The sequence below is a fragment of the Notechis scutatus genome, chromosome 2 (assembly GCF_049901735.1).
Source record: "Notechis scutatus isolate UNSWTSFEM ecotype Mainland chromosome 2, rNotScu1.2, whole genome shotgun sequence".
Lineage (NCBI taxonomy): Eukaryota > Metazoa > Chordata > Lepidosauria > Squamata > Elapidae > Notechis > Notechis scutatus.
In genome coordinates, this window is record NC_142010.1 from 11,194,185 (window position 1) to 11,214,356 (window position 20,172).

At 46.3% G+C, this 20,172-nt stretch overlaps 1 protein-coding gene across 1 annotated transcript in view; it reads right to left on the bottom strand.

Moving 5' to 3' along the window:
- Positions 1 to 1,466: 1,466 nt before the first annotated feature.
- The window catches only part of LOC113425114 (uncharacterized), a 51,842-nt gene continuing 33,136 nt past the window's right edge, over positions 1,467 to 20,172 (bottom strand). Inside the window, exons 9-16 of the mRNA XM_087954123.1 lie at positions 18,678 to 18,813; positions 17,992 to 18,071; positions 16,432 to 16,563; positions 10,755 to 10,850; positions 9,656 to 9,745; positions 9,342 to 9,364; positions 5,702 to 5,808; positions 1,467 to 4,386 (exon numbers count right to left, since the gene is read on the bottom strand). Of these exons, the coding sequence (XP_087810249.1) occupies positions 2,777 to 4,386; positions 5,702 to 5,808; positions 9,342 to 9,364; positions 9,656 to 9,745; positions 10,755 to 10,850; positions 16,432 to 16,563; positions 17,992 to 18,071; positions 18,678 to 18,813 (2,274 nt within the window). The 3' untranslated portion in view covers positions 1,467 to 2,776. The remainder of the gene's footprint in view (positions 4,387 to 5,701; positions 5,809 to 9,341; positions 9,365 to 9,655; positions 9,746 to 10,754; positions 10,851 to 16,431; positions 16,564 to 17,991; positions 18,072 to 18,677; positions 18,814 to 20,172) is intronic.

The window sequence follows — 20,172 nt, forward strand, 5'->3', positions numbered from 1 at the left end:
CTCAGGGTAGAGCTATGGGGTCCTTGGTGATCTCTGAGCTTGCTTGCTTTCTTGCAGACGTTTCCTTACCCTAATAGGTAACCTCATCAGTGCTAGAAGTGGTAAACCCCCCACTCTCTCCGGCACTGATGATGTTGCCTAGTTCGGTGGTGAAAGTCTGCAAGAAAACCACCAAGCTCAGAGAGCCCCAAGGACGTCACATTTTCAGGCGCACTTTACGTACACGGGTGATGGAAAGCGATCACTGACTTTGCCTCTGTAACAAGAGTTGTAGTGGCAGAGTGGTTAGAAAGCTATAAAGCAAACTCACTCTGCCGACTGCATGGAGTTCGATCCTGAACGGCTCAAGGTTGACTCAGCCTTCCATCCTTCCGAGGTCCGTAAAATGAGAAGCCAGATTATTGGGGGGCAATAGGCTGATTCTGCAAACCGCTTAGAGAGGACTGTGAAGCACTATGAAGTGGTATATAGGTCTAAGTGCTCTTGTTAGTGCTGTATTAATCCAGCCTGGGCACTCCCAGTTGTTTTCAACTCAATTCTATTCACATTCACACTAACTTAAGGATAGGACGGCCTAAGCCACAATCTGGACAAACCAAGATTGGGGAGAGACCCTTGGATTGTTATATATGGCTTAAGTTGCAAATGAAAGAATTTGGCAGGGTACAATTTCTGTGACAGAATCACACACACACACACCCCTCGTGTGCACTAAACACTTTGAATAAAAATGCAAAAGAATTGGCCTGTGCAGTGAATTTCTTGGAAGGAAATAAGCATGAACTGGCTGGCTGGGGAATTCTGGGAATTGAAGCCCACAAGTCTTAAAAGTTGGGAGATCTCTGGTCTAAAGGAACCTCTGTCCTACAGACGTCAACTTTAAAAAAAATGATTTCACTTCGCAAGGAATCCCAGCTGCCTTCATGAGGCAAAACTGGTGAGGAATTTCGCCTCACGTGAGGAAAAATTCTTTCACGGAGACATTTCCCCCCCTCTTTTACAGAATTTTAGGACACTTAAAACTGTTTTACAACTGGATTCAGCCAGGTGCGGCCAACGCAAAGCTGATGACTTACAAAAAAAAAAACCCACTTTTTTGCAGAGCGGCAAATTTCAAAGCTTTACCTTTTCCCCAGAACCATTGGAGAGGAAAAAATATGGATCTCCCACTTCAGAAGTTGTTTACTGTATCTATCTATCATCTACCTACCTGGTACGAACTTTTAGTTTGCAGAGTGTGTCAATTCCTGGACCTCCTAACTTACAAAGAAAAGAAAAAATCCAGAATTCTAAGCTTCTTCCCAAACCTCATGCTCTTCAGATGTAACTACAATGCCCATAATTCAAAGTCAGCAAGGAAATGAGGTTAGGGAAGGCTTTAGGCGGGTTTAGGTATGAAGTGCTAAGTGGTTAATGGATGGCTTATGTTACTGTAGGACAGTGTTGTTGGGTTGCTTTTTTAAAAAAACTTTGGCAACTTTTAAGATGGGTGGACTTCAAGTCCCAGAATTCCCCAGCCAGCATGGCTAGCTGAGGAATTCTGGGACTTGAAGTCTACCCATCTTAAAAGTTGTCAAGGTTGAGATACACTATTGTAGGGCGAACAGGAGGAAAAATGCTGCCTAAATAGGTTTATTTACGGAACAGGTTCACTGCAAGTAGTACAAGAGATAGCCTTGTACTAGCCCCGAGCTACTAGCTTTCCACTTCCAGGGAATTAAGTGCAAAACTGTTAACAGTTCATTTTTCCCTCTCTTGTAACAGAGCCACACCTTCTTGAGGTACCTAGAACGGCTTTCTTGGAAAAGAGTTGTGTTCAGACGTTATGTTTTCCTGCAATCTCTCTTTACCGGGGTGCCCGTCTGGAAAGCTGCCTTTCATTCCAGCCATCTTGGACCTGGATGTCCCCACGTTCATTGGGATGTCCTACCAAATCACCCTCATTTCATCCGAAGGGAGAAAAAGCTTGCATGTCTAATCTAGCTATCGAATAAATAATAAAAACCTAGTCAGCTGAGCTTGCTCTCTAAAGCAAATGTGAAACGAGATAGGGATCGAATTGGTTGCTCAAGGTCCAACGTGACCAAACCAGTTTTCCTCCGTTAATGTCCCCTCTGGTATTTTTTTGCTTCTGTGCCACTATTTTTTGATGCAAGGCAAAAAAAAAACACATTCTGGCTCTGTGCTCAGGTAGGCTGACTCAAGCCCGATCTGAAGGCCAGGCCGCTCCCAAGTATTTCACATGCATCCACTAGGATTTCGTGAGGTAAAAGTTCTTTACGGCTCAAATCCATTAAAAAGTTGAACGCAATTCGTTTTAAAAAACCCCTCTGTGAAACCGAAGTCTCCTCGGAGAGATGGCAAGGGGACCCGTGGACCAAAAAAAAGAGCTTCAAAGACACATGGTTCCTCTGCTACAGATCCAACTTTCCAGTTGATCAGGAACTGCATTCTAGGCCCTGGGTAGCAAAGGACGATACTAAAACTTCAGGCATTCTCTGTCGTTTTCGGATCCACCTGATTCTGGTCCCCTCTCTGCATTTCCAGTTTCCCTCCAAAAGGGTCTGAAACGGGCCCGGTTTGGCAACAGGAACCAAAACTGCGACGGCCATCTCACATCTGAGGGGAAGGCATTCAGCAGCCCAGTCACCTCCCGTCGACAAAACCGGCCCTCCGTCGGCCGCAGCACAGTCCCTTTTGTGGGGTCTGAAGAGGAAGCTAGCTGTACGCCCGGCAAAAAAAGCAGAACACCCAAGGCCCAGCCGGCCTCGCCCGTTCACATCTTAGCATCGTCACTTTGTCCCGCTCCTTCGGCCGTTTCCAGATCAGCCTCTTCCGACGCCCGCACAAGATCCGACATCAGGCTCAGGTTCACGCACTCGGGACACTTCTCCGTGGACTCCGCGGCTGAGGAGAAAATCTTCCCGCAGTCGGCACAGATGAACGAGTTGAGGCCAAAGTGACCGCGCTGGTGGCGGAGGAGGGCGGCCTTGGCTTTGAAGCAGCTGCCGCACTCCGAGCAGACGTAGGGCTTCTCGCCGGTGTGGGTCCGCTCGTGGGCAATGAGCTGCGAGCTCTCCCGGAAGCCTTTGCCGCAGCCCAGGCACAGGTAGGGCCGCTCGCCGGTGTGGGAGCGCTCGTGCGCCACCAAGCTGGAGCGCTGGATGAAGCCCTTCCCGCACTGTGGGCAGACGAAGGGCTTCTCGCCCGTGTGGGTCCGCTCGTGTTTGCTGAGGCTGGAGCGGACGCTGAAGCTCTTGGCGCAGTAGAGGCACTGGTAGGGCTTCTCGCCGGTGTGCGTCCGCTCGTGGGCGATGAGCTCCGAGCTCCAGTTGAAGCCCTTGCCGCACTCCAGGCACTTGTGGGGCTTCTCGCCCGTGTGGGTCCGGATGTGGGCCATGAGGTGGGAGTTTTGGCTGAAGCTCTTCCCGCACTCGGAGCAGGTGTAGGGCTTCTCTCCCGTGTGGATGCTCTGGTGGCGGATGAGGTCGGCGCTCAGGCTGAAGCCCTTGCCGCACTCCAGGCACTTGTAGGGCTTCTCCCCACGGTGGCTCTTCTCGTGGAGGACCAGGGTGGCCTTTTGGCTGAAGCTCTTCCCGCACTCCAGGCAGGAGTAGGGCTTCTCGCCCGTGTGGCTCCGCTCGTGGATGATGAGGCTGGACCGCTGGTTATAGCTCTTCTCGCACAGCAGGCACTTGTAGGGCTTCTCCCCCGTGTGCGTCCGCTCGTGCAGCTGGAGGTGGGAGCTCTGGCTGAAGCGCTTGTCGCAGTGCGAGCACTTGAAGGGCTTCTCCCCCGTGTGCGTCCGGCCGTGGGTGTTCAGGGTGGAGCGTTTGCCGAAGCTCTTCCCGCACTCGTTGCACTTGTAGGGCTTCTCCGCCGTGTGGGTCTGCTTGTGCAGCTGGAGGTGGGAGCTCTGGCTGAAGCGCTTGTCGCAGTGCGAGCACTGGAAGGGCTTCTCCCCCGTGTGCGTCCGGCCGTGGGTGTTCAGGGTGGCGCGCTTGCCGAAGCTTTTCCCGCACTCGTTGCACTCGTAGGGTTTCTCCCCCAGCAGCGGCTTCTCCTGAGTTCGGAGCTCCACCATGCCGGAGCTCAGGCCTGACCCAAACGTTTTGGAGAGCTCCTGGCCTTTCCTCTGAAGGAAACTCTGCTGGACCGCAAACTCGCTGAAGTCGAAGAAGCCCCCACCGAATGGGATCGAGATTGGAGCTCTGGCCTCCAGCAGACAATCCACCGTCCTCGAGGGACTGTCCAGGGCCCCCAATTGGCCCCCAACGCTGGGGGTAAAGCTGACTTCGTCTCCGCCCCACATCATCCTGTTCAGCTGCAGTCCCTCCGAGCCCCCAGGCAAACAATCACGTTCCTTATTTTGGTTCCTCCATCCGGCTGCGGAAAAACAAGAGAACGGAGATGTCAACTCATAAAACATTTCTATGGTCTTTTCAGAATTGCCAACAGAAAGGGAGGGGACGAGCAGTGCAGCAGCTTGCAGAACCGAAAGTGCATTCCATAAATAGTTTTCAAAGATAGTAACTAAGTGACCGAAGTTTGTGCCGCGCAAAATTCTAATTGGAGAACATGATTGATGACTCTTGGCTATGGATGTGTCCCATTGGAGAATGTGAATTACGATACACCCAGGGGGTGGGGAGAAAAACCAGGGTCAAGGGTGACAATGAATGATGGGTCTCAAAGTCGGCTACACCCAGTCAGCGCCGGACATGTTAACTCCTAATAAATCCTTTTTGAAGTTTTGGAAGTTTGGCTCGAGACTCATGATTTAAATGGGGTTAAGTGCCAGAATCCTGACAGAAGTCAAAAAGTTCCTGACCAAGTCAAAGAAACAGGGGAGAGACCAGTTAAAGAAACATGGCCAGGTGAGGAATTCTAGGAACTGGTCCTTACTGTCAGGATTCCGGCGATTGCCCTTATTAAATCATGAGCCTCGAGCCAAGTTTCAAAAGAAACCAAAAGATTTATTAGGAGCAACTTGACCGGCATTAACCTGTATGAAGCCAACTCTGAGACACGTAATTTACTATCACCTAGGACTCTGTTTCTCCCACCCCACTAAATGTATTATATATCAGATTCTCCAAACAAAACACCTTCACGGGCTGGGTGTCATCAATCACGCTCTCCCAATGAAAAATTTCATGGGCAGAAGACCCAGTAGCCTAGGCTACAATCTCCACAAGATAAGCATGGAATGTGCTCCGTCAGGCCTCCCCCCACACACTCTTTCTTATGGTAACTCGGTAACTGGCATAGGTATGATTTACGAGTTGACACTTACCTCTTAGAGCTGCCAAGTTGAGAAACACTGAATTCGGTGTGGCGGAACAGAGCCAATTTAGGTTTTTTTTTTGTTAAAGGCACAGGGATAGAAATCAGAAGACTGGGAGTTTTAGTCTTGCTTAGCTGGTTTGAATGACTTTTGAGCCAATCCCTCCCTCTCAGCCTTAATGGAGGAGGAGGAGGCTGAAGGCAAACCTTCCCCAAAAATGTTGCCAAGAACACTGCAGGGACTTGGGCAGATAGTGGTCAAGATTCAAGACTGACTAAAAATCAGGAAAATCCAAACCAGAACAGAACAGCTGACTGGGCCAAGGGAGTGACTAAGAGCCCACTGGAAACCAAAGCATCACCAGAGACCATATTATGCCCTGTAAACTCTGCACATCAACTAAAGGAGCCTGACCTTTGAGCCGCAGGATCATTTCTTGGAAAACGGTGCTGTTCTGACACAAATTTCCGTATCTTTGCTTGATCTCCTCTAGTCTCCCAGCCAGCGGCTCGTCTTCTTCTCTGAGAAACCCAAGGAGAGAAAGGGAAAAAAGGAATCAACACAATTGACCCCGGAACAAAGAAAAGAACACGAAGCGCAAATTTAAATGACTCTCATTCCTAAGAGTTCTTGGTGTTCTGTGAGCTTGAGGGTTTACCTGCAGACGTTTCGTTACCCGACTCGGTTAACAGTATCAGTGTGAGGGAAAGTGGGGTTTGCTGCCTTTTATAGGCAATAGCTTGTCCTGCCATTTTGGGCTAGGGGTGTACATGTACGACTGCAATTGAGCCCAACATTTCTGTTGCTAAGTGAGACTGTCTGACTCTGAATCTGGCCTGACTGAGGCCATCTTGGAGGAGGCTTCATTGTTGCCACAACGGTGATGTCAACTCATAAAATATTTCTATGGTCCTTTTAGAGTTGCCAACAGAAAGGGAGGGTGGGAAAGGGGTTTGAAAGAGCAGTGTGGCAGCTTGGAAATCAAAAGTGCATTCCATAAATAGTTTTTCAAAGATAGTAACTAGGTGACTGAAGTTTCTGCCGCGCAAAAATCTACCTGGAGTGCATGATTGATGACTCTTGGCTATGGACGTGTCCCATTGGAGAATATGAATTACGATACGCCCAGGGGGTGGGAAAAAACCAGGGTCAAGGGTGACAATGAATTATGTGTTTCGGCTACACCCAGGCAATGCCGGATATTTTAACTCCCAATAAATCCTTTTGAAGTTTTGGAAGTTTGGCTCGAGACTCAGGATTTAATTGGGTTCCTGCCGGAATCCTGACAGGTGATGAGGGATAGAGAGGTGAGAATAGAGATAGCTGGGGTTTTGTAGCCAAAACAAAATAGTTTCCCCTGAGAACCAAGGACGTTCCCACAGGTAGCTGAAAAGAGGAGTGAAGTTTCCAAGCAACCGGACAGCACCTTGATTGGACCATGTGACTGACTGTTTGGGAAAGGGGGAAAAAACGTTTACTTTTAATTAGGTGAAAACCGTGGGAACCTTTAGAGTCGGTGTCAGGATTCTGGCAGTTACTCCAATTAAATCATGAGCCTCGAGCCACACTCCCAAAACTAAAGAGGATCTATTTGAAGTTAAGATTCTACATCCGGCACTAACCTGGGCACAGCCAACTCTGAGATACGTAATTCACTGCCACCCTTGATCCTGCTTTCCCCCCACCCGTCTGGGTGTATCATCCAACGAAACACTTCCATAGCCAAGAGTCATCAATCATGCTCTCCAATTACGATTTTTTCACAGCAGAAGCTTCAGTCATCTAATCAGTCTTTGAAGAAAATATGAATGGAATGTACTTTCGATTCCACACTGCTGCCTGCTCTTTGAAACTCTTCCCCCTTCTTTCTGTTGTCAACTATAAAACGTGTATACAAAATGTTTTATTAATTGACAGGCGGTTTTCACCAGTCTGTGCCAGTATGATACGTCCAATAAAACTGTTCTTTGAGGAATCTGCTTGCCTTGGAGTTCTGTTTGCTATGACCCTATTACCTGGAACCCTGACAAGACAGTTAAGTGAGATTTCCTCCCCCCTCATTTTAGGATCTTGTCAGAGCGGAGTGAATCCACCCCCCATTGTTAAATTAGGAACACGGTTAAGTGGAATCTGGCTTCCCCGTTGACGTTGCTTGTCAGAAGGTCGCAAAAAGGGGATCACGTGATCCTTGGGACGCGGCAACCATCCTATATACGTGTCAGTTGCCAAAAGTTAGAATTTTGATCATGGGATCACGGGGGATGCTGCAACAGTCATAAATGAGGAAAAAAGTCGCTTTTTTTGGCGCTGTTGTAACTGAATGGCTTTAAGCGGAGGAGTATCTGTAGTTTCCTTCTTCCTTCCTCCTGCCACGAAGGAAACAACACCCCATCCAAAATGGGCAAGGAAAACTATTACATATAAACAGGCAGAAAACTGTACAACTCAGAGGTGGTATATTCAGCAGGTTCTGACCAGTTCTGGAGAACCGGTAGCCGAAATTTTGAGTCGTTCGGAGAACCGGCAAATACCACCTCTGACTGGAGATTTTACAGTATCCTTCCCCCTGCCGCGCCCACCAAGCCACGCCCACAGAACCGGTAGTAAAAAAAATTGAATCCCACCACTGGCACATCCCCTCGCATAATGATGTTCCCTAGTCCAGTGGTCGCCAACCAGTGGGCCGGGGACTACTGGTAGTCTGCAAGAAAATTTTGGTGGTCCGCAGAGAAATGTCAACCCCAAAAGCAATTAATCCAGGCTGCGTGGGAACACAAGGCTGTGCCGCCCACATGGCCTGCGGGAACACAAGGCTTGCGTCCCTTGCATTGTGAACAACACGAGGTAGTGAGGGGAGGAAGAAAAGGGCGGAATGGGGGAACTTGCCCCACGTGCCTTGCCTGGCCACCAGGCTGCTTCTTTCCGCTTCTTCCTTCTTCTGCTTTTGGCTGCATGCAAGGAAAGCAGCAAAAGTCTTTCTTGCTCTCCCCCAAACTCCGCCAGAAATGATTCTTTGGGACCCTGCAAGACCCTCCAAGAGGCTGCGCCAGCGCAATAAAGTCTCACAAAGACTCATTTCTGGCGGAAAGAAAGAAAGACTTCTGCTGTTGCTGCTGCTTTCCTTGCACGAAGCCAAAAGTCTCTCTTTCTCTCTCTCTCTCTCTCCGTCCCCGAGAACGGAGCTGGAGACGGTATCCTGCGATCCCAAATAAAGAATGATCGATGGGTAGGAAAACGGGGTGCGGAATTTTCCTGCAGACTTTTCTGGGGATTTTCCCAGGGTCTCTGGTCCGCGGGATTGAAAATGATGAGTTTGGTGGTCCCTGAGGTCCAAAAGGTTGGCGGCTCCTGCCCTAGTCTATTGAAGCCCCCATCAACCCTGGGAAGTCAAAGCACTGTATATAAAAGAGGGAGCAAAACCCCACCCTCCTTCGCACTGATGGTGTTACCTAGTCAGATAATGAAACGTCTTGCAAGCAGACATCCAAACTCAAGAGAGCACCAAGGATGCCACAGTTGAACCCTGAACTACAGATATTCGCCTCTATTGCAAGGAAGGAGTGACAAGAAACTCGAAAGGGCAGGAGAAAAAGACAGTATTTAAACCATTCGGGCCACGTTAAGAGAACTGGATTGTTGATCCTGCAATGGCTGATTTTAATTACTACTGCTTTTTCTACTTGCAATAAATACATTTGATGAACCCGAACATTTAACTCATCACTCCAAGTTCCTAGGAAAAGATTTATTTTTTGAGCCTTGGGTGAAACTGTAGAAGAGCAGGCAAAACTGGTGGTGGTGGTGGTGGGAGTAAAACGTGTCATTAGCTTAGAATCATTATGTTGCCGTAAGTGGTCCAACTCCAGCCCCTCCTTAAATTCCGTTGACTTTTATCTGGCGCAGATTCAGATTGAAGTTTAGTTGACTAGATTCTTGTGTGCAGACTTGAACAATATTTCTGAACAGCAATTTAACTTAATGGCCCTGAACCTTTGCCCCTGACAGAAATTCCGGCAGAGATGCCATGAAATTAAAAAAAACCTCTAATTCTTACCTGCTCTCAATGCTTCCAGACTCCTAGGGGAAAAGAGAAACATAATTATACAGACAGAAAAAGCTACTTAGGAACTCTAGCAAAACTTATTATTTCACTGGCACAGAATATTGCAGCAGTAGCAATTTCTTTACTTTTCTTTTTAGTGTTAATGTAAATTAATTTAATTTGTGTCTTTTTAGCTTAAAAATTGAACGAAACCAGTAGCAATAAAATTTAATGTAAACCTTCACAAAAATATTCCTCTTGGCCAATTTTTTCTGTAACTTGGCTTCCTGTGCACAAGATGCAGCTTCAATACCATAAAGACATACCACTATCTCCTCACTGCTGTTCTCTTCCTTGCCTTCTTCCTCTTCTTCTTTCACTTGACTCAGGTCAATCATGTCTGAATCAGGCTGCACCTTCCATTGAATAAAACTGTATTAATAGAAACCATGAGAACTTTCTCTGTTTCCACTTTTCCAGCCCCCAACTGAAAAAAGCCACCGGGTTCTGTTTAAAGATATCCAGGAGACATTTTTACACCCCAAAGAAATCAATGAATTTCAGGAAAGGAAGAACTAGAGTTAGGCAAAGAAATACAAAACCTTGAACAGATTTTGACCGGAGCATCTTGCTTTCAAGAAGAGTTCTTTCAGACTTCCTTATTCAACTTCTACTCTACTAGCTTTTAGTAGGAATGGAACAGGGGAGGGAAGGAGGGAAGGAAGGAAGGTGGAAGAGAGAAGGAAGAAAAGGGAAGGGGAAAGGAAGGGAGGGGAAGGGGAAAGGAAGGGAGAGGAGGAGGGAAAGGGGAAAGGAGGGAGAGAAGGAGAAGGAAATGGTAGAAGAGAAAAGGAAGAAGAAATGGGAAAGAGAAAGGGAGGGAAGGAGGGAGGGGAAGAAAAAAGGGGAAAAGGAAAGGAAAGGGGGGGAAGGAAGGAAGATAGAAAAGGAAAGAAGGAAATGAGAAGGAGGGAGGGAGGGGAAGAAAGAAAGAAAGGGGAAAGTGAAGGGAGGAGGGAGGAAATCTATTATGCTTTATGAGAAAGGGAAGAGGCAGATGTGACATTTTAAGAAAACCTAGAGTCTCTTTTCAATCATGGAAGCTCCCTGAGGAGAATCATCCGGGCGGGTCCTTTCCTCTCAATCCCAGGCCCAGGATGGGGCTGTAGAGAAGGAGCCGGACATGGATTGTACAAACCCAGGTCTTGGTTCTCTCACATACCAAAACTCACTGACTAATCCTTCTTGCTTAGCCCAATCTACCTCACGGGATTATTATGCACTCAAGCATAATATGACAGGCAGAACATAAGTAAATAAATAAAAAAAACAGCCTCCATCCTGCTCCGATTAATACAACCGCAGTTTGAAATTAAACATAAAATCTGCCTGCCAACCTAGGGTAAAATTATTCTTAAAAAGTACCTCCTTGTGGTTTCTGTCTTCTTCCTCCTCCTCCTCCTCTTCCGTCACCAAGGCCTTAGCGCTTTCACCTTGTTCCATTTTAATCCCCTGCAGCTCCTTGTTAAGAAAACAAAATAGGGGAAGAGAGACTGTTAATACCTGAAAAGGTATCCCCAATCAGAACAGCAGGGATATTTTGAGACTGGAAGATTTCAACCAACAACAGGCCTGTAATGTACTGGTCCCATTGCAGAAATCCAGCACAGAAAGGCCCAGAATCGCTTTGGATTATATAATTTAATAATCAAAATAATGCCAAGGTAAATCAGACTATGAAACCAGTGCTGGGGAATTCTGGGTGTTGAAGTCCACCCTAAAAGTTGTCAACTTTGAAAACCACTGAGCAGCCTTCAAGCCTTAACGTGCTTCTCCCTCCCTCCATCTTCTTGTGAACAAGCTTTGCTGTTTCTTCTGCCCTGTACACATAAGCTATGGGTTTCTTCCATCCCTTTTTCAACCTCTCGACAATCTCTCCTACACCTGGGTCCATCCGTCTATGTCACCAACAGCCAAGTGGACAGATTCAGAAAATTCATAACCAGAATAGCAAGATTCTCCGCGTTGTTATGTTTAGTCAGTAAAAGGACAGAGGATTTTGCTAGAACAGCAGAGAGAGAAAAAAAATCAGTATAAAGGATTCTCAAAAATAAATCCTGATTAAACTCTCGACATTTTTTATTTACAGGGAGTCCTCAACTTAAGACCATAACTGTGCCTGGAAGTACATGAATTACAGTCGTAGGTAATGCCAGCTGTTGGCCATAATGTGACCAGCCTGATTTTACAACGTGTTTTTTTTTTGCAGCGGTCATTAAGTGAATCCACTGTCCGCAATGCATGCTTTTTGATAGCACCAGAGGATCCTGCAAAGGGCTGTCAATGTGGGTCGGTGGCTGAATGCTTAAAATGTAATAAAAGTGAAGACTAGGGGAGGGATGCAGCTGTCAGAACTTCTAATACAGGTGTCAGCGTTCCAGCAACCCCCCATTCCACCCAATAACTCCGAGACAGACATCTTCTGAAAGGTTCCTTTTATTTTGGATGGCACAACTGGCACAACTGTGGAATCCTGAATCTGAAAGTTCCGGGCTTCTTTACAATAAGTAAAAACTACAAAATCCATCCCCTGTACCCATCGTCACATCACATGGCCCCATTACCATCTGTCCCAAGTTAAGACTTCCTCTCAGTTATGCGCAACACCACCTGACCTTGAATCAGAAAAAGAATGTTATCATGTGTAACTAGATATACTCCAATAAATTCCCTTTCCCAGGCTCAAATGTGGCAGCGCGGGAGGATCGGATCTCAATATGGCTATCAAAGCTGACAACCGGTCTTAAAAGTACCTTTTGCGGGTTTCCCTTCTAACTTTGAATGATTACTAAGTCAATGGTTATAAGCTGAGGACTACCTGTATTCAATGGACAAATATGAAATAAGATTCAGACAGATGGTCCAGAATGAATTTGAGCATCTGGAATAAAATAAATGAAATGTATTTCATTTAAGAGGTATTTAACTCCGAGACGGACTTCTAGTTCAAGAAAGCAAAAATAAAAATAAAAATACCCCTCTTCTCTTTTTCTTTTCATCGTATTACTTTAAGAGTGTTTATAGCTTACTGTCAACTCAAAAATATTTATCTGGTCTTTTAGAGTTGCCAACAGAAAGGGAGTGGGGGAAGGAGTGCATTCCTTAAATGCTTTCATGGATAATTGCTAGGCTGCCGAAGCATGCAAGATTATTACTGGAGAGCATGATTGATGACTCTTGGCTATGGATGTGTCCCATTGGAGAATAGACATCCAGAGGGTGGGGGAAGAACAGGGTCAAGGGTGAGATGAATAATGTGTCTCAGAGTCAGCTGCACCCAGGTAGCGCTGGCATGTTCACTCCTAATAAATAAATAAAATTTTAAACTGAGAGATGCGGCTGATGTGGAGACAATAACTTCGTCCTCAACATCAATAAGACCAAGGAGCTTATAGTGGATTATAGAAGGAACATGTCAGACATCCAGCCCTTGCTTATCAATGGAGACCAAGTGGAGCAAGTGGACAGTTTTAAATTTCTGGGTGTTACCCTAAAAGAGGACCTGACCTGGGATGCTCACATTGCAGCACTGGTCAAAAGGGCCCAGCAGAGTTTATACTACCTGAGACTTCTCAGAAAACAACAACCGAATGAAGAACTGCTGGGAACCTCCTACCGCTGCATCATAGAGAGTATCTTAATTTACTGCACTTCTGTATGGTTTGCCAATTGGAAATAGGAGAGTACTCCAGAGGGCTAAGGTCATTGCCCAGAGGATCATGGGTTGTCCTCTCCCCTCTTTGGAAGAGCTTTATAGCTCCTGCTGCCTTAAGAAAGCTCAAAACATTCTCAAAGATCCATCTCATCCTGGGAATCCTTTTTTTTTGAACTATTACCATCTGGCAGACGGTACAGGAGAATAAAAACAAGGACAAACAGGCTGAAAAACAGATTCTATCCCAGGGCAGGAGCTCTGTTGAATTCTACTGTATAGTGCAGTGTTGGTGCGGTGTCGGGGGTTTTCAGTTCAATGTGTGAAGAGTGAAGGATGTGTGTTTGTGGTTTATTTTCCTGGTCATGATGTGCACTGAAGATGGTGTTTGATTTTGTTGTACGAGGTGCAAGGACAATAAAGTAAAACTAAACTAAGTTAGACTTATGATTTGAATGGGGGGTGGATGCCGGAGCCTTGACAGCTACTGATGAATTTCTTCGACAGGGACACCCTTCAAGATTTTCAAGTGGTTAATTTAGGAAAAAATGGATTTCATTTGCCACAATCCCGGGTATTCGTCAACTTCTTTTAATGACCCCATAATCCCTTGCAGAGTGGGCAACTGAATGGAGAGCTAGCAGAGGGTTTAATGACTGGATGCCCTTTCGTTCAGCAGATATAATCTCATGGTGCCCAGAGAAAGGACCATCTGCCTCTACCTGGGATCGAATTCACAGCCTTCTGATTATGGGGCGAGAGTTCCTCCTTTAGGCCACCACTCTAATCCCAGGTATTATTGTTATTATTATTACTGTATCTTTTGGAAGATAATGGACACCGAGCTGGCCGTCCTTGAGTGAGGAGCAGTGACGCCTTGGTCCCTTGGTAGCATCTCGTAAGGGCCTGTCAGGAAAAGTGCTGACATGTTGCTCCTAATAAATAATTGGATTTCTTTTGAACCTTGGCTCGAGGCTCATAAATTAATTAGGGCATCCGTCGGAACCCTGACAGCTTGGATGAGAAGCAAAATGCCTTCAAAAGAAAAACCAAGAAAGTCCAGTTGCCTCCTGAAAAAGCACCTGTCATGCCCCTGGTGGAGACTGACTCTGAGGGAGAGGAGGAACAGCCGACAGGGAGTAGAAATGTGGCTCCGGAGGTTGTGGAGGAGGCTGGGGAAGGGCAGAGGCCGGCTGGGCAGTCAGAGGAGGACCTAGGCCCATCCCCTATCCATCCTAGGTCACGCAGGGAGGAGAGGATCAGGGAAAAGCGAGGTCTACTCAGGAGGAGAGGGCCTTGATCCTCTTCATGGGCTGCAGCTGTGACAACCGGATAAGAGGACGGACGTGCGTACGGGCAAATGCTGAAGACAAAGAGTGGTTTTTCCTGGATGAGGTTTATCTTGGTTGGCGTTCTCTGGTTATCTTCTTGAAGTTTGTAATTAATTATCCTGGTCTGTCGTGGAACTTTCTTCAGTGCGGTTTGTTTTTGCTTCGTGATCGGCTCTTTGATTCTGAACTGTAGTTCTTTCGTTTGGAATGTTATTCTGAAAACTAGTTTCATCTCCCAACTGTGAACAATTGCCAAGTTGAAGGCATTAAAGGACCTTTATTTACGTTTTGGTTTTTGTTATATTTGTGGTACACTCCGGGTCATCAAGGGCCCCTTTTCCAGGGTCACAGGAGAAGATGGTCAACAGTTTTGAAGGAGGAAGAGAGCTTTACGCCCCAACGGCAGATAAAACGGTAGAACCATCTTCTAGGAGAAGGCGAAACACTGATTTCAAACCTCCACTGCCTTATCTATTTTTGGAAAAGGCTTCAGGAGTCAACCTCAAGGCAAAATCCGGAGCCAGAGTCCCGGAAGCAGTTCGTGACAGTGTACAATCACGTTCTGGTAACTCCTGTGGCGCAACTGGAACTCTGCCAGTCCAATAGACCAGGGGTCCCCAACCACCGGTCCCCGGACCGGTAACGGCCCGTGGATCATTTTTTACCAGGCCGCAAAGCTTGGGCGCCGCCATCTTGTTTTGACGGCGCTTCCGGGTTTGCGGTTGCTTCCGGGTTTTCAGTTGGAAAGCAGCTTTTGGGTGCTCGCGCTTTAGTTTCGTTGAAGAGGACGGGGGCGGCTTCGAACGAAGAGCCGTCCCGATGGCGGTGGAGTCTCGCGTTACTCAGGTACCGGTCCGTGGAAGAATAAATAATCGTGAAACCAGTCCCTGGTTCAAAAAAGGTTGGGGGTCACTGCAATAGACTGTTTCAGTGACATGGAGAGTGGGGAATCTGCTGCTTGGGTAACGGTTCATCCTCCATATTAAATTACCCAGGCCTCGTGCTCTGGAGAGGACGCTGCAGCTTTACATACAACATTGAAACAACACAGGAAGTGGCAGTTACCGGTTTCATAGCAGGATACCACAGTCTCTTAAGAATGGAAGGATGCCAATTCCAATTAGTGCATCTTACATCGCCAATAGAACAAAATGCTTCATCATTTTCTTTGCTTCCCCTTTTGAGTCAATTTTAGAATTATTATTTGATCCAAGTGCAATCTGGCAGGTCCTGGGAACTTTATTCAGGAAATGATTTTAAGGCATGTTTAATAGAATAGAATACTTTATTGGCCAAGCGTGATTGAACACACAAGGAATTTGTCTCGGTATACATAAAAGATACATTCGTCAAGAGTCGAGAATCATAAGGTACGACACTCAATGCTGTAAGGTCTATCAGGAAAATATCACTGATCACTTATACTTCCAATTCCTTTGTCAACAGCAACAACAAAATTTATACTGAAGAGTAAATGAAAGAAAAAAAAGCACCCAGTAATTATTTTTCTGCAAGGGGAGAGGAGCTTCAACGCCACATATCTTTACTTAGTTTTGTATCATGCTCTGCCAGCTTCATACATGGAGCTGTTCCATCACTCTGGTACGTGCCAAGGAATTTGAAAAATGCAGCTGGAGCCTCCAGAAGCAGGTCTAGGATAACTTCCGCGTGGCCAATTCGCTGGGGACAACTTGCCACAGGAGAAGAGTTATACTAATACCAAAGAAAGGGTGGAATAGAATAATTAAAGGATGCCAAAGGACGGCCAGAATGAAATGGGAACGACAAAAATTCAAATAATGTTTTAATTATTTCAAATACTTTAAAAATTGAATTGTTAAAATGGTCCCGTGGCGAGTTGGCCGTGGAATATTAGCTGCACCAAATTGTCCCATTCTATCCAGAGGCCCCTAAGACAATTCTTCTGAATGTTATCTCTGGAACTTTTGTAGTCATCACTTCCTAAAGTGGACCACACAACAGTGCAGGGTGTGTGTGTATGTGAGAGAGAGACAGAGAGAGAGAGAGCACAGAAGGAAAATGGGAATGTGATTCCTACCTGTAAATCATCCTTGGTAGATGTGCAGTCCTCATTTCTGTTGTCTTCTATTATCTTTTTCTCATTGTCTTTCACCTCCTGACTATCACGTCCCTCGTTCTCTCTTTCTTTGTTAAGGTTTACGAGACTGTCCTAAAGAAAGGAAAAAAATAAATAAATCCCAGGGAGATTGCAAGAAATATTCCAGTTTTTGTAAGCTTTACATTGTAGGTTTTTGGATTTAGCTCCAAGTGGTGCTTCTTTATTTTTTTCTTCTAACACTTCTATCTATGGTTTATTCTACAATTCTTTTCCCCTTTCAAATTGCTTGTATTGAGTGAAGGATGCCGCTTTGAATTTTGTTTTCCCAGCACAGCTATTTTTAATTTGACTGTTCTAATAAATAACATATATACTTCTGTTCAGCTGAATAAAACCAAATAGTAAATACAACCATGGCTGGCATTGTGGACACTTTGTTTGGAACTGCTTCATACAAGGTGCAAATCCAACCATTAGGCCACATAAACCATGGTTTATGGCCTTGTGCACACTCAAGCCATTGTGATTCATTCAGTAAAACTCATCTCGAGCATGTGATCATCCAATCAATCCCAATTTTCATCCAGTTTTGGCCAGTTTTCCCCTTAAATTGACATCTCACTGGGATCAAAGATTGTCTTCAGGCATTGCGGATCTGTGTCTCTTCTCCAAAATGAAGTGGATACAAAAGATTAGAAGACTACCCTACCACAATTTAGTCTTTTGCTCTTTCCAAGATTGGGGGCAGAGAAGAATCTGGGATGTAAAAAGCTGCACTGGACTCTAAAGCTATGTGGGAAGGAGGCCATGCCTGGTATTACTTAAAATGAGCAGCACAAAGAAAAATACTATTTGTTGACAAGGCCCATTCTAGACACATTTTGATGGGACAACAATCTCACTTCTGAATTTTTCATCCAAGATCCTTGTCACACACTTCTTCACCAAGAGACAAATTTTCCGAGCTGGAATTTTTAAAAAAAGGCACAGATTCATTAAAAGACAGCATTTCCCAATCTTGGCATCTTATAGTTGCCAAGGTTGAGATAAGCTGTTTAAGAAGCAGACAATAGACGTAGAGATGCCCACACTGGACCGAAACTATCTTTGCTCATTTCAGATCAGATCAGCGGTTGTCTTTCGACAGTTCCTCTTTTGCCCCCTGCCAATTTCTGTGATTGTATTAAAGCTTTAATGCCTCAAGGATCTTGTCTGCAATATCTCAGACTGCCATTAGAGGGCAGCAAAGAGACGGAGACAATATTCCCAGCTGCTGCCTAGTGGTTTCCTTGTGTCTCTGCAGCCCAGATCTGGTGGCCTAATTTAGATGGAAAATTTGGTGCCTAAATCTCCAATCATCTGAAAGCAAAGCCAGTTATCTTTGCCATAGATCTAACTGTCACATCACAAGTTAATAGTTAATTTCTACAAAAAAGATATTTATATACATATACACAAACACACACACACTTTTGTCTTAAGGGATCAGGGATCTTCCCTCCACTGATCAGGATCCCTTCCTTCTTCCCAAATTCTTACTTGCATTTTGTCCTCCCCAGTCTTGTCGATTCCAACATTCATGGTAAAACTGTTTCGATCTTCCACAAAAAATGAGGCGACTGGAAAAGAAAGGAAGGGAGAGAAAAAAGCAGTCAGGAGAGATGTTTGAAGGGGTGGATTTAAAAAAAAAAAAGGAAAGGAAAAGAAGAAAGTGACAAAAGTAATTGTCCCACTTTGACTAGCAGAATATTTGCAATATATAATACAATACAATATAGTAATATATTCTAATATATGCAATATGTAATATAATGTAATATATTCTAATACATTATAATTAATAATATAAAACGTAAAATCAATATAACATCTCTTTTAAAAAAGGAAAAATGGTGCTGCTCCTCTGAGCTTTTCCATCAAGTTGACCACAACAATCAGCAAAGGCGGATAAGTGGCACTTCGACTTGCCATTCTGGAAGATTAAAAAAAAAAAAAAAGAGCGCCTCTGAGCATACGCAGAGTGCTATATTCCTCCCTTTCACAGAGGGCAGCCCAGCTCCTCGCCCAGTTACCGGAGGGAAATAGGAGAAAAAGAAAACGAACGTAAAAAGCAGCAGCTATAGGATTTTTTTTTCCTTAAATATTTTTTTTGTGGGGGAGGGAAAAAGCGCCTTGCACCAAAAATGTGCAGAAAGTATTTCCCCCTCCTGTATCCAAACACCCACCCGATGAAACAAACGCCCGTCTTTCTTCTTTCTTCCCCCCAGTCGATAATGGAGACCGAAACGGGGAGGGGGCAAAAAAAAAAAAAAGGCCGTCCCAGCAAAGGAGGGCGATGCAAGAAAGCAAAAGACGAGATCCCTTCCGAGCATGTGCAAAGCGCACTTCCTTCCCGCAATATCACGCGCGGCTCCCCTTTTCCTTTCTTCGAGCGCAAAAGACAAGGGAAGCGGCCCCGATTCGGGGATGGGGGAAGGAAAAAAAAGGCGGCCTCTGAGCATGTGCAAAGTCCCTCTGCGCTCTTCACCTCCGGGCGTGGTTTTCCCAGGCCGGGAAGGCCTTTCCTTTCAAGAAAGGCGGGCGTGAGGACGGCGGGGCAAGGCGAACCCGGGAGAGAAAGCGAGGGGAAAGGTCGCCCCTCGAGGCAGCTCCTCGGCCCGGCCCTCGCCATTCCTTGGGGGGCCTTCGGGGTGGGGGAACGTCTACATTGCAAACTTGAGACCGAGTCGGACGCTTCATTGGCTTCCCCCATCTCCCGGAGAACTCTGGGAGTTGTAGTTCGCCTCCGCCGAGAGGGCTCCTCGGGCGGTCGGTCTTTCGGGCCCTTCGCGGACTGCGTTTCCCAGGGTCCCTCGCGTGCGCGAAAGGGGCTCGCGGCTGACAATGGCCCGCCGCGAGCGGCTGCCGCAGAGATGCCGGGCTTGGCTCGCAAAGTAAAGAAGTCGCGTTTTCTTCGCTTGGCGATCCGGGCGCCGATGCCGCGAAGGGGAGCGGAGCCCGGATCGACGGCCGAATTAAGATCGCGCGCCGTTCAAACTTTGCCGCGAGGTTAGCTCCCCCCCACACTCCAGGTAAAGGACTTTGCAGCGTGCCCACACCGTTGGCAGGGATGCCAGGACAAGGGAGTCCTCCACTTGCAAGCAATTCGTTTAGTGACCGTTTGGAAGTGACAAGGGCACTGATAAAAAAGTGCCTTTTGGGACCGCTTTTTCCCCCACACTTAACGATCGTGGCGGGAATCCTCGTGATCACATGATCTCAAAAGTCAAGCGGTTCGTATTTATGACGGTTTCAGTTTCCCCCGGGACCTTCTGACAAGCAAAGTCAGTGGGGAAGCCAGATTCACTTAACAACGATGTGACTAATTTAACAAATGCAACGATTCGTTTAGCAACGGTGGCTAGAAAAGTCGTGAAGTGGGGGGCAAAAACTCGCTTAAGAAATGTTGCACTTAGCCACAGAAATGTTGGCCTCAGTTGTGGTCGTTACTACCCTGTACTCTCTTCTGTAGATAATCCACAACTTACAACCACAATTGGGATCGAGGACTACCTTCGGAAGAAGCATGGCTGCTTTCTCACCCCAGCACGGAGTTCCAACATTCGGTCTCCCATTCCCCCCGGGGGGGGAACACGACACCCTTTGTCGGTCAGTAGAAGTGGGTCAGGAGAGAGGCGGGTGAGGAAGGGTTAACAAAAAAAAAACACACTTCCTTGCAAA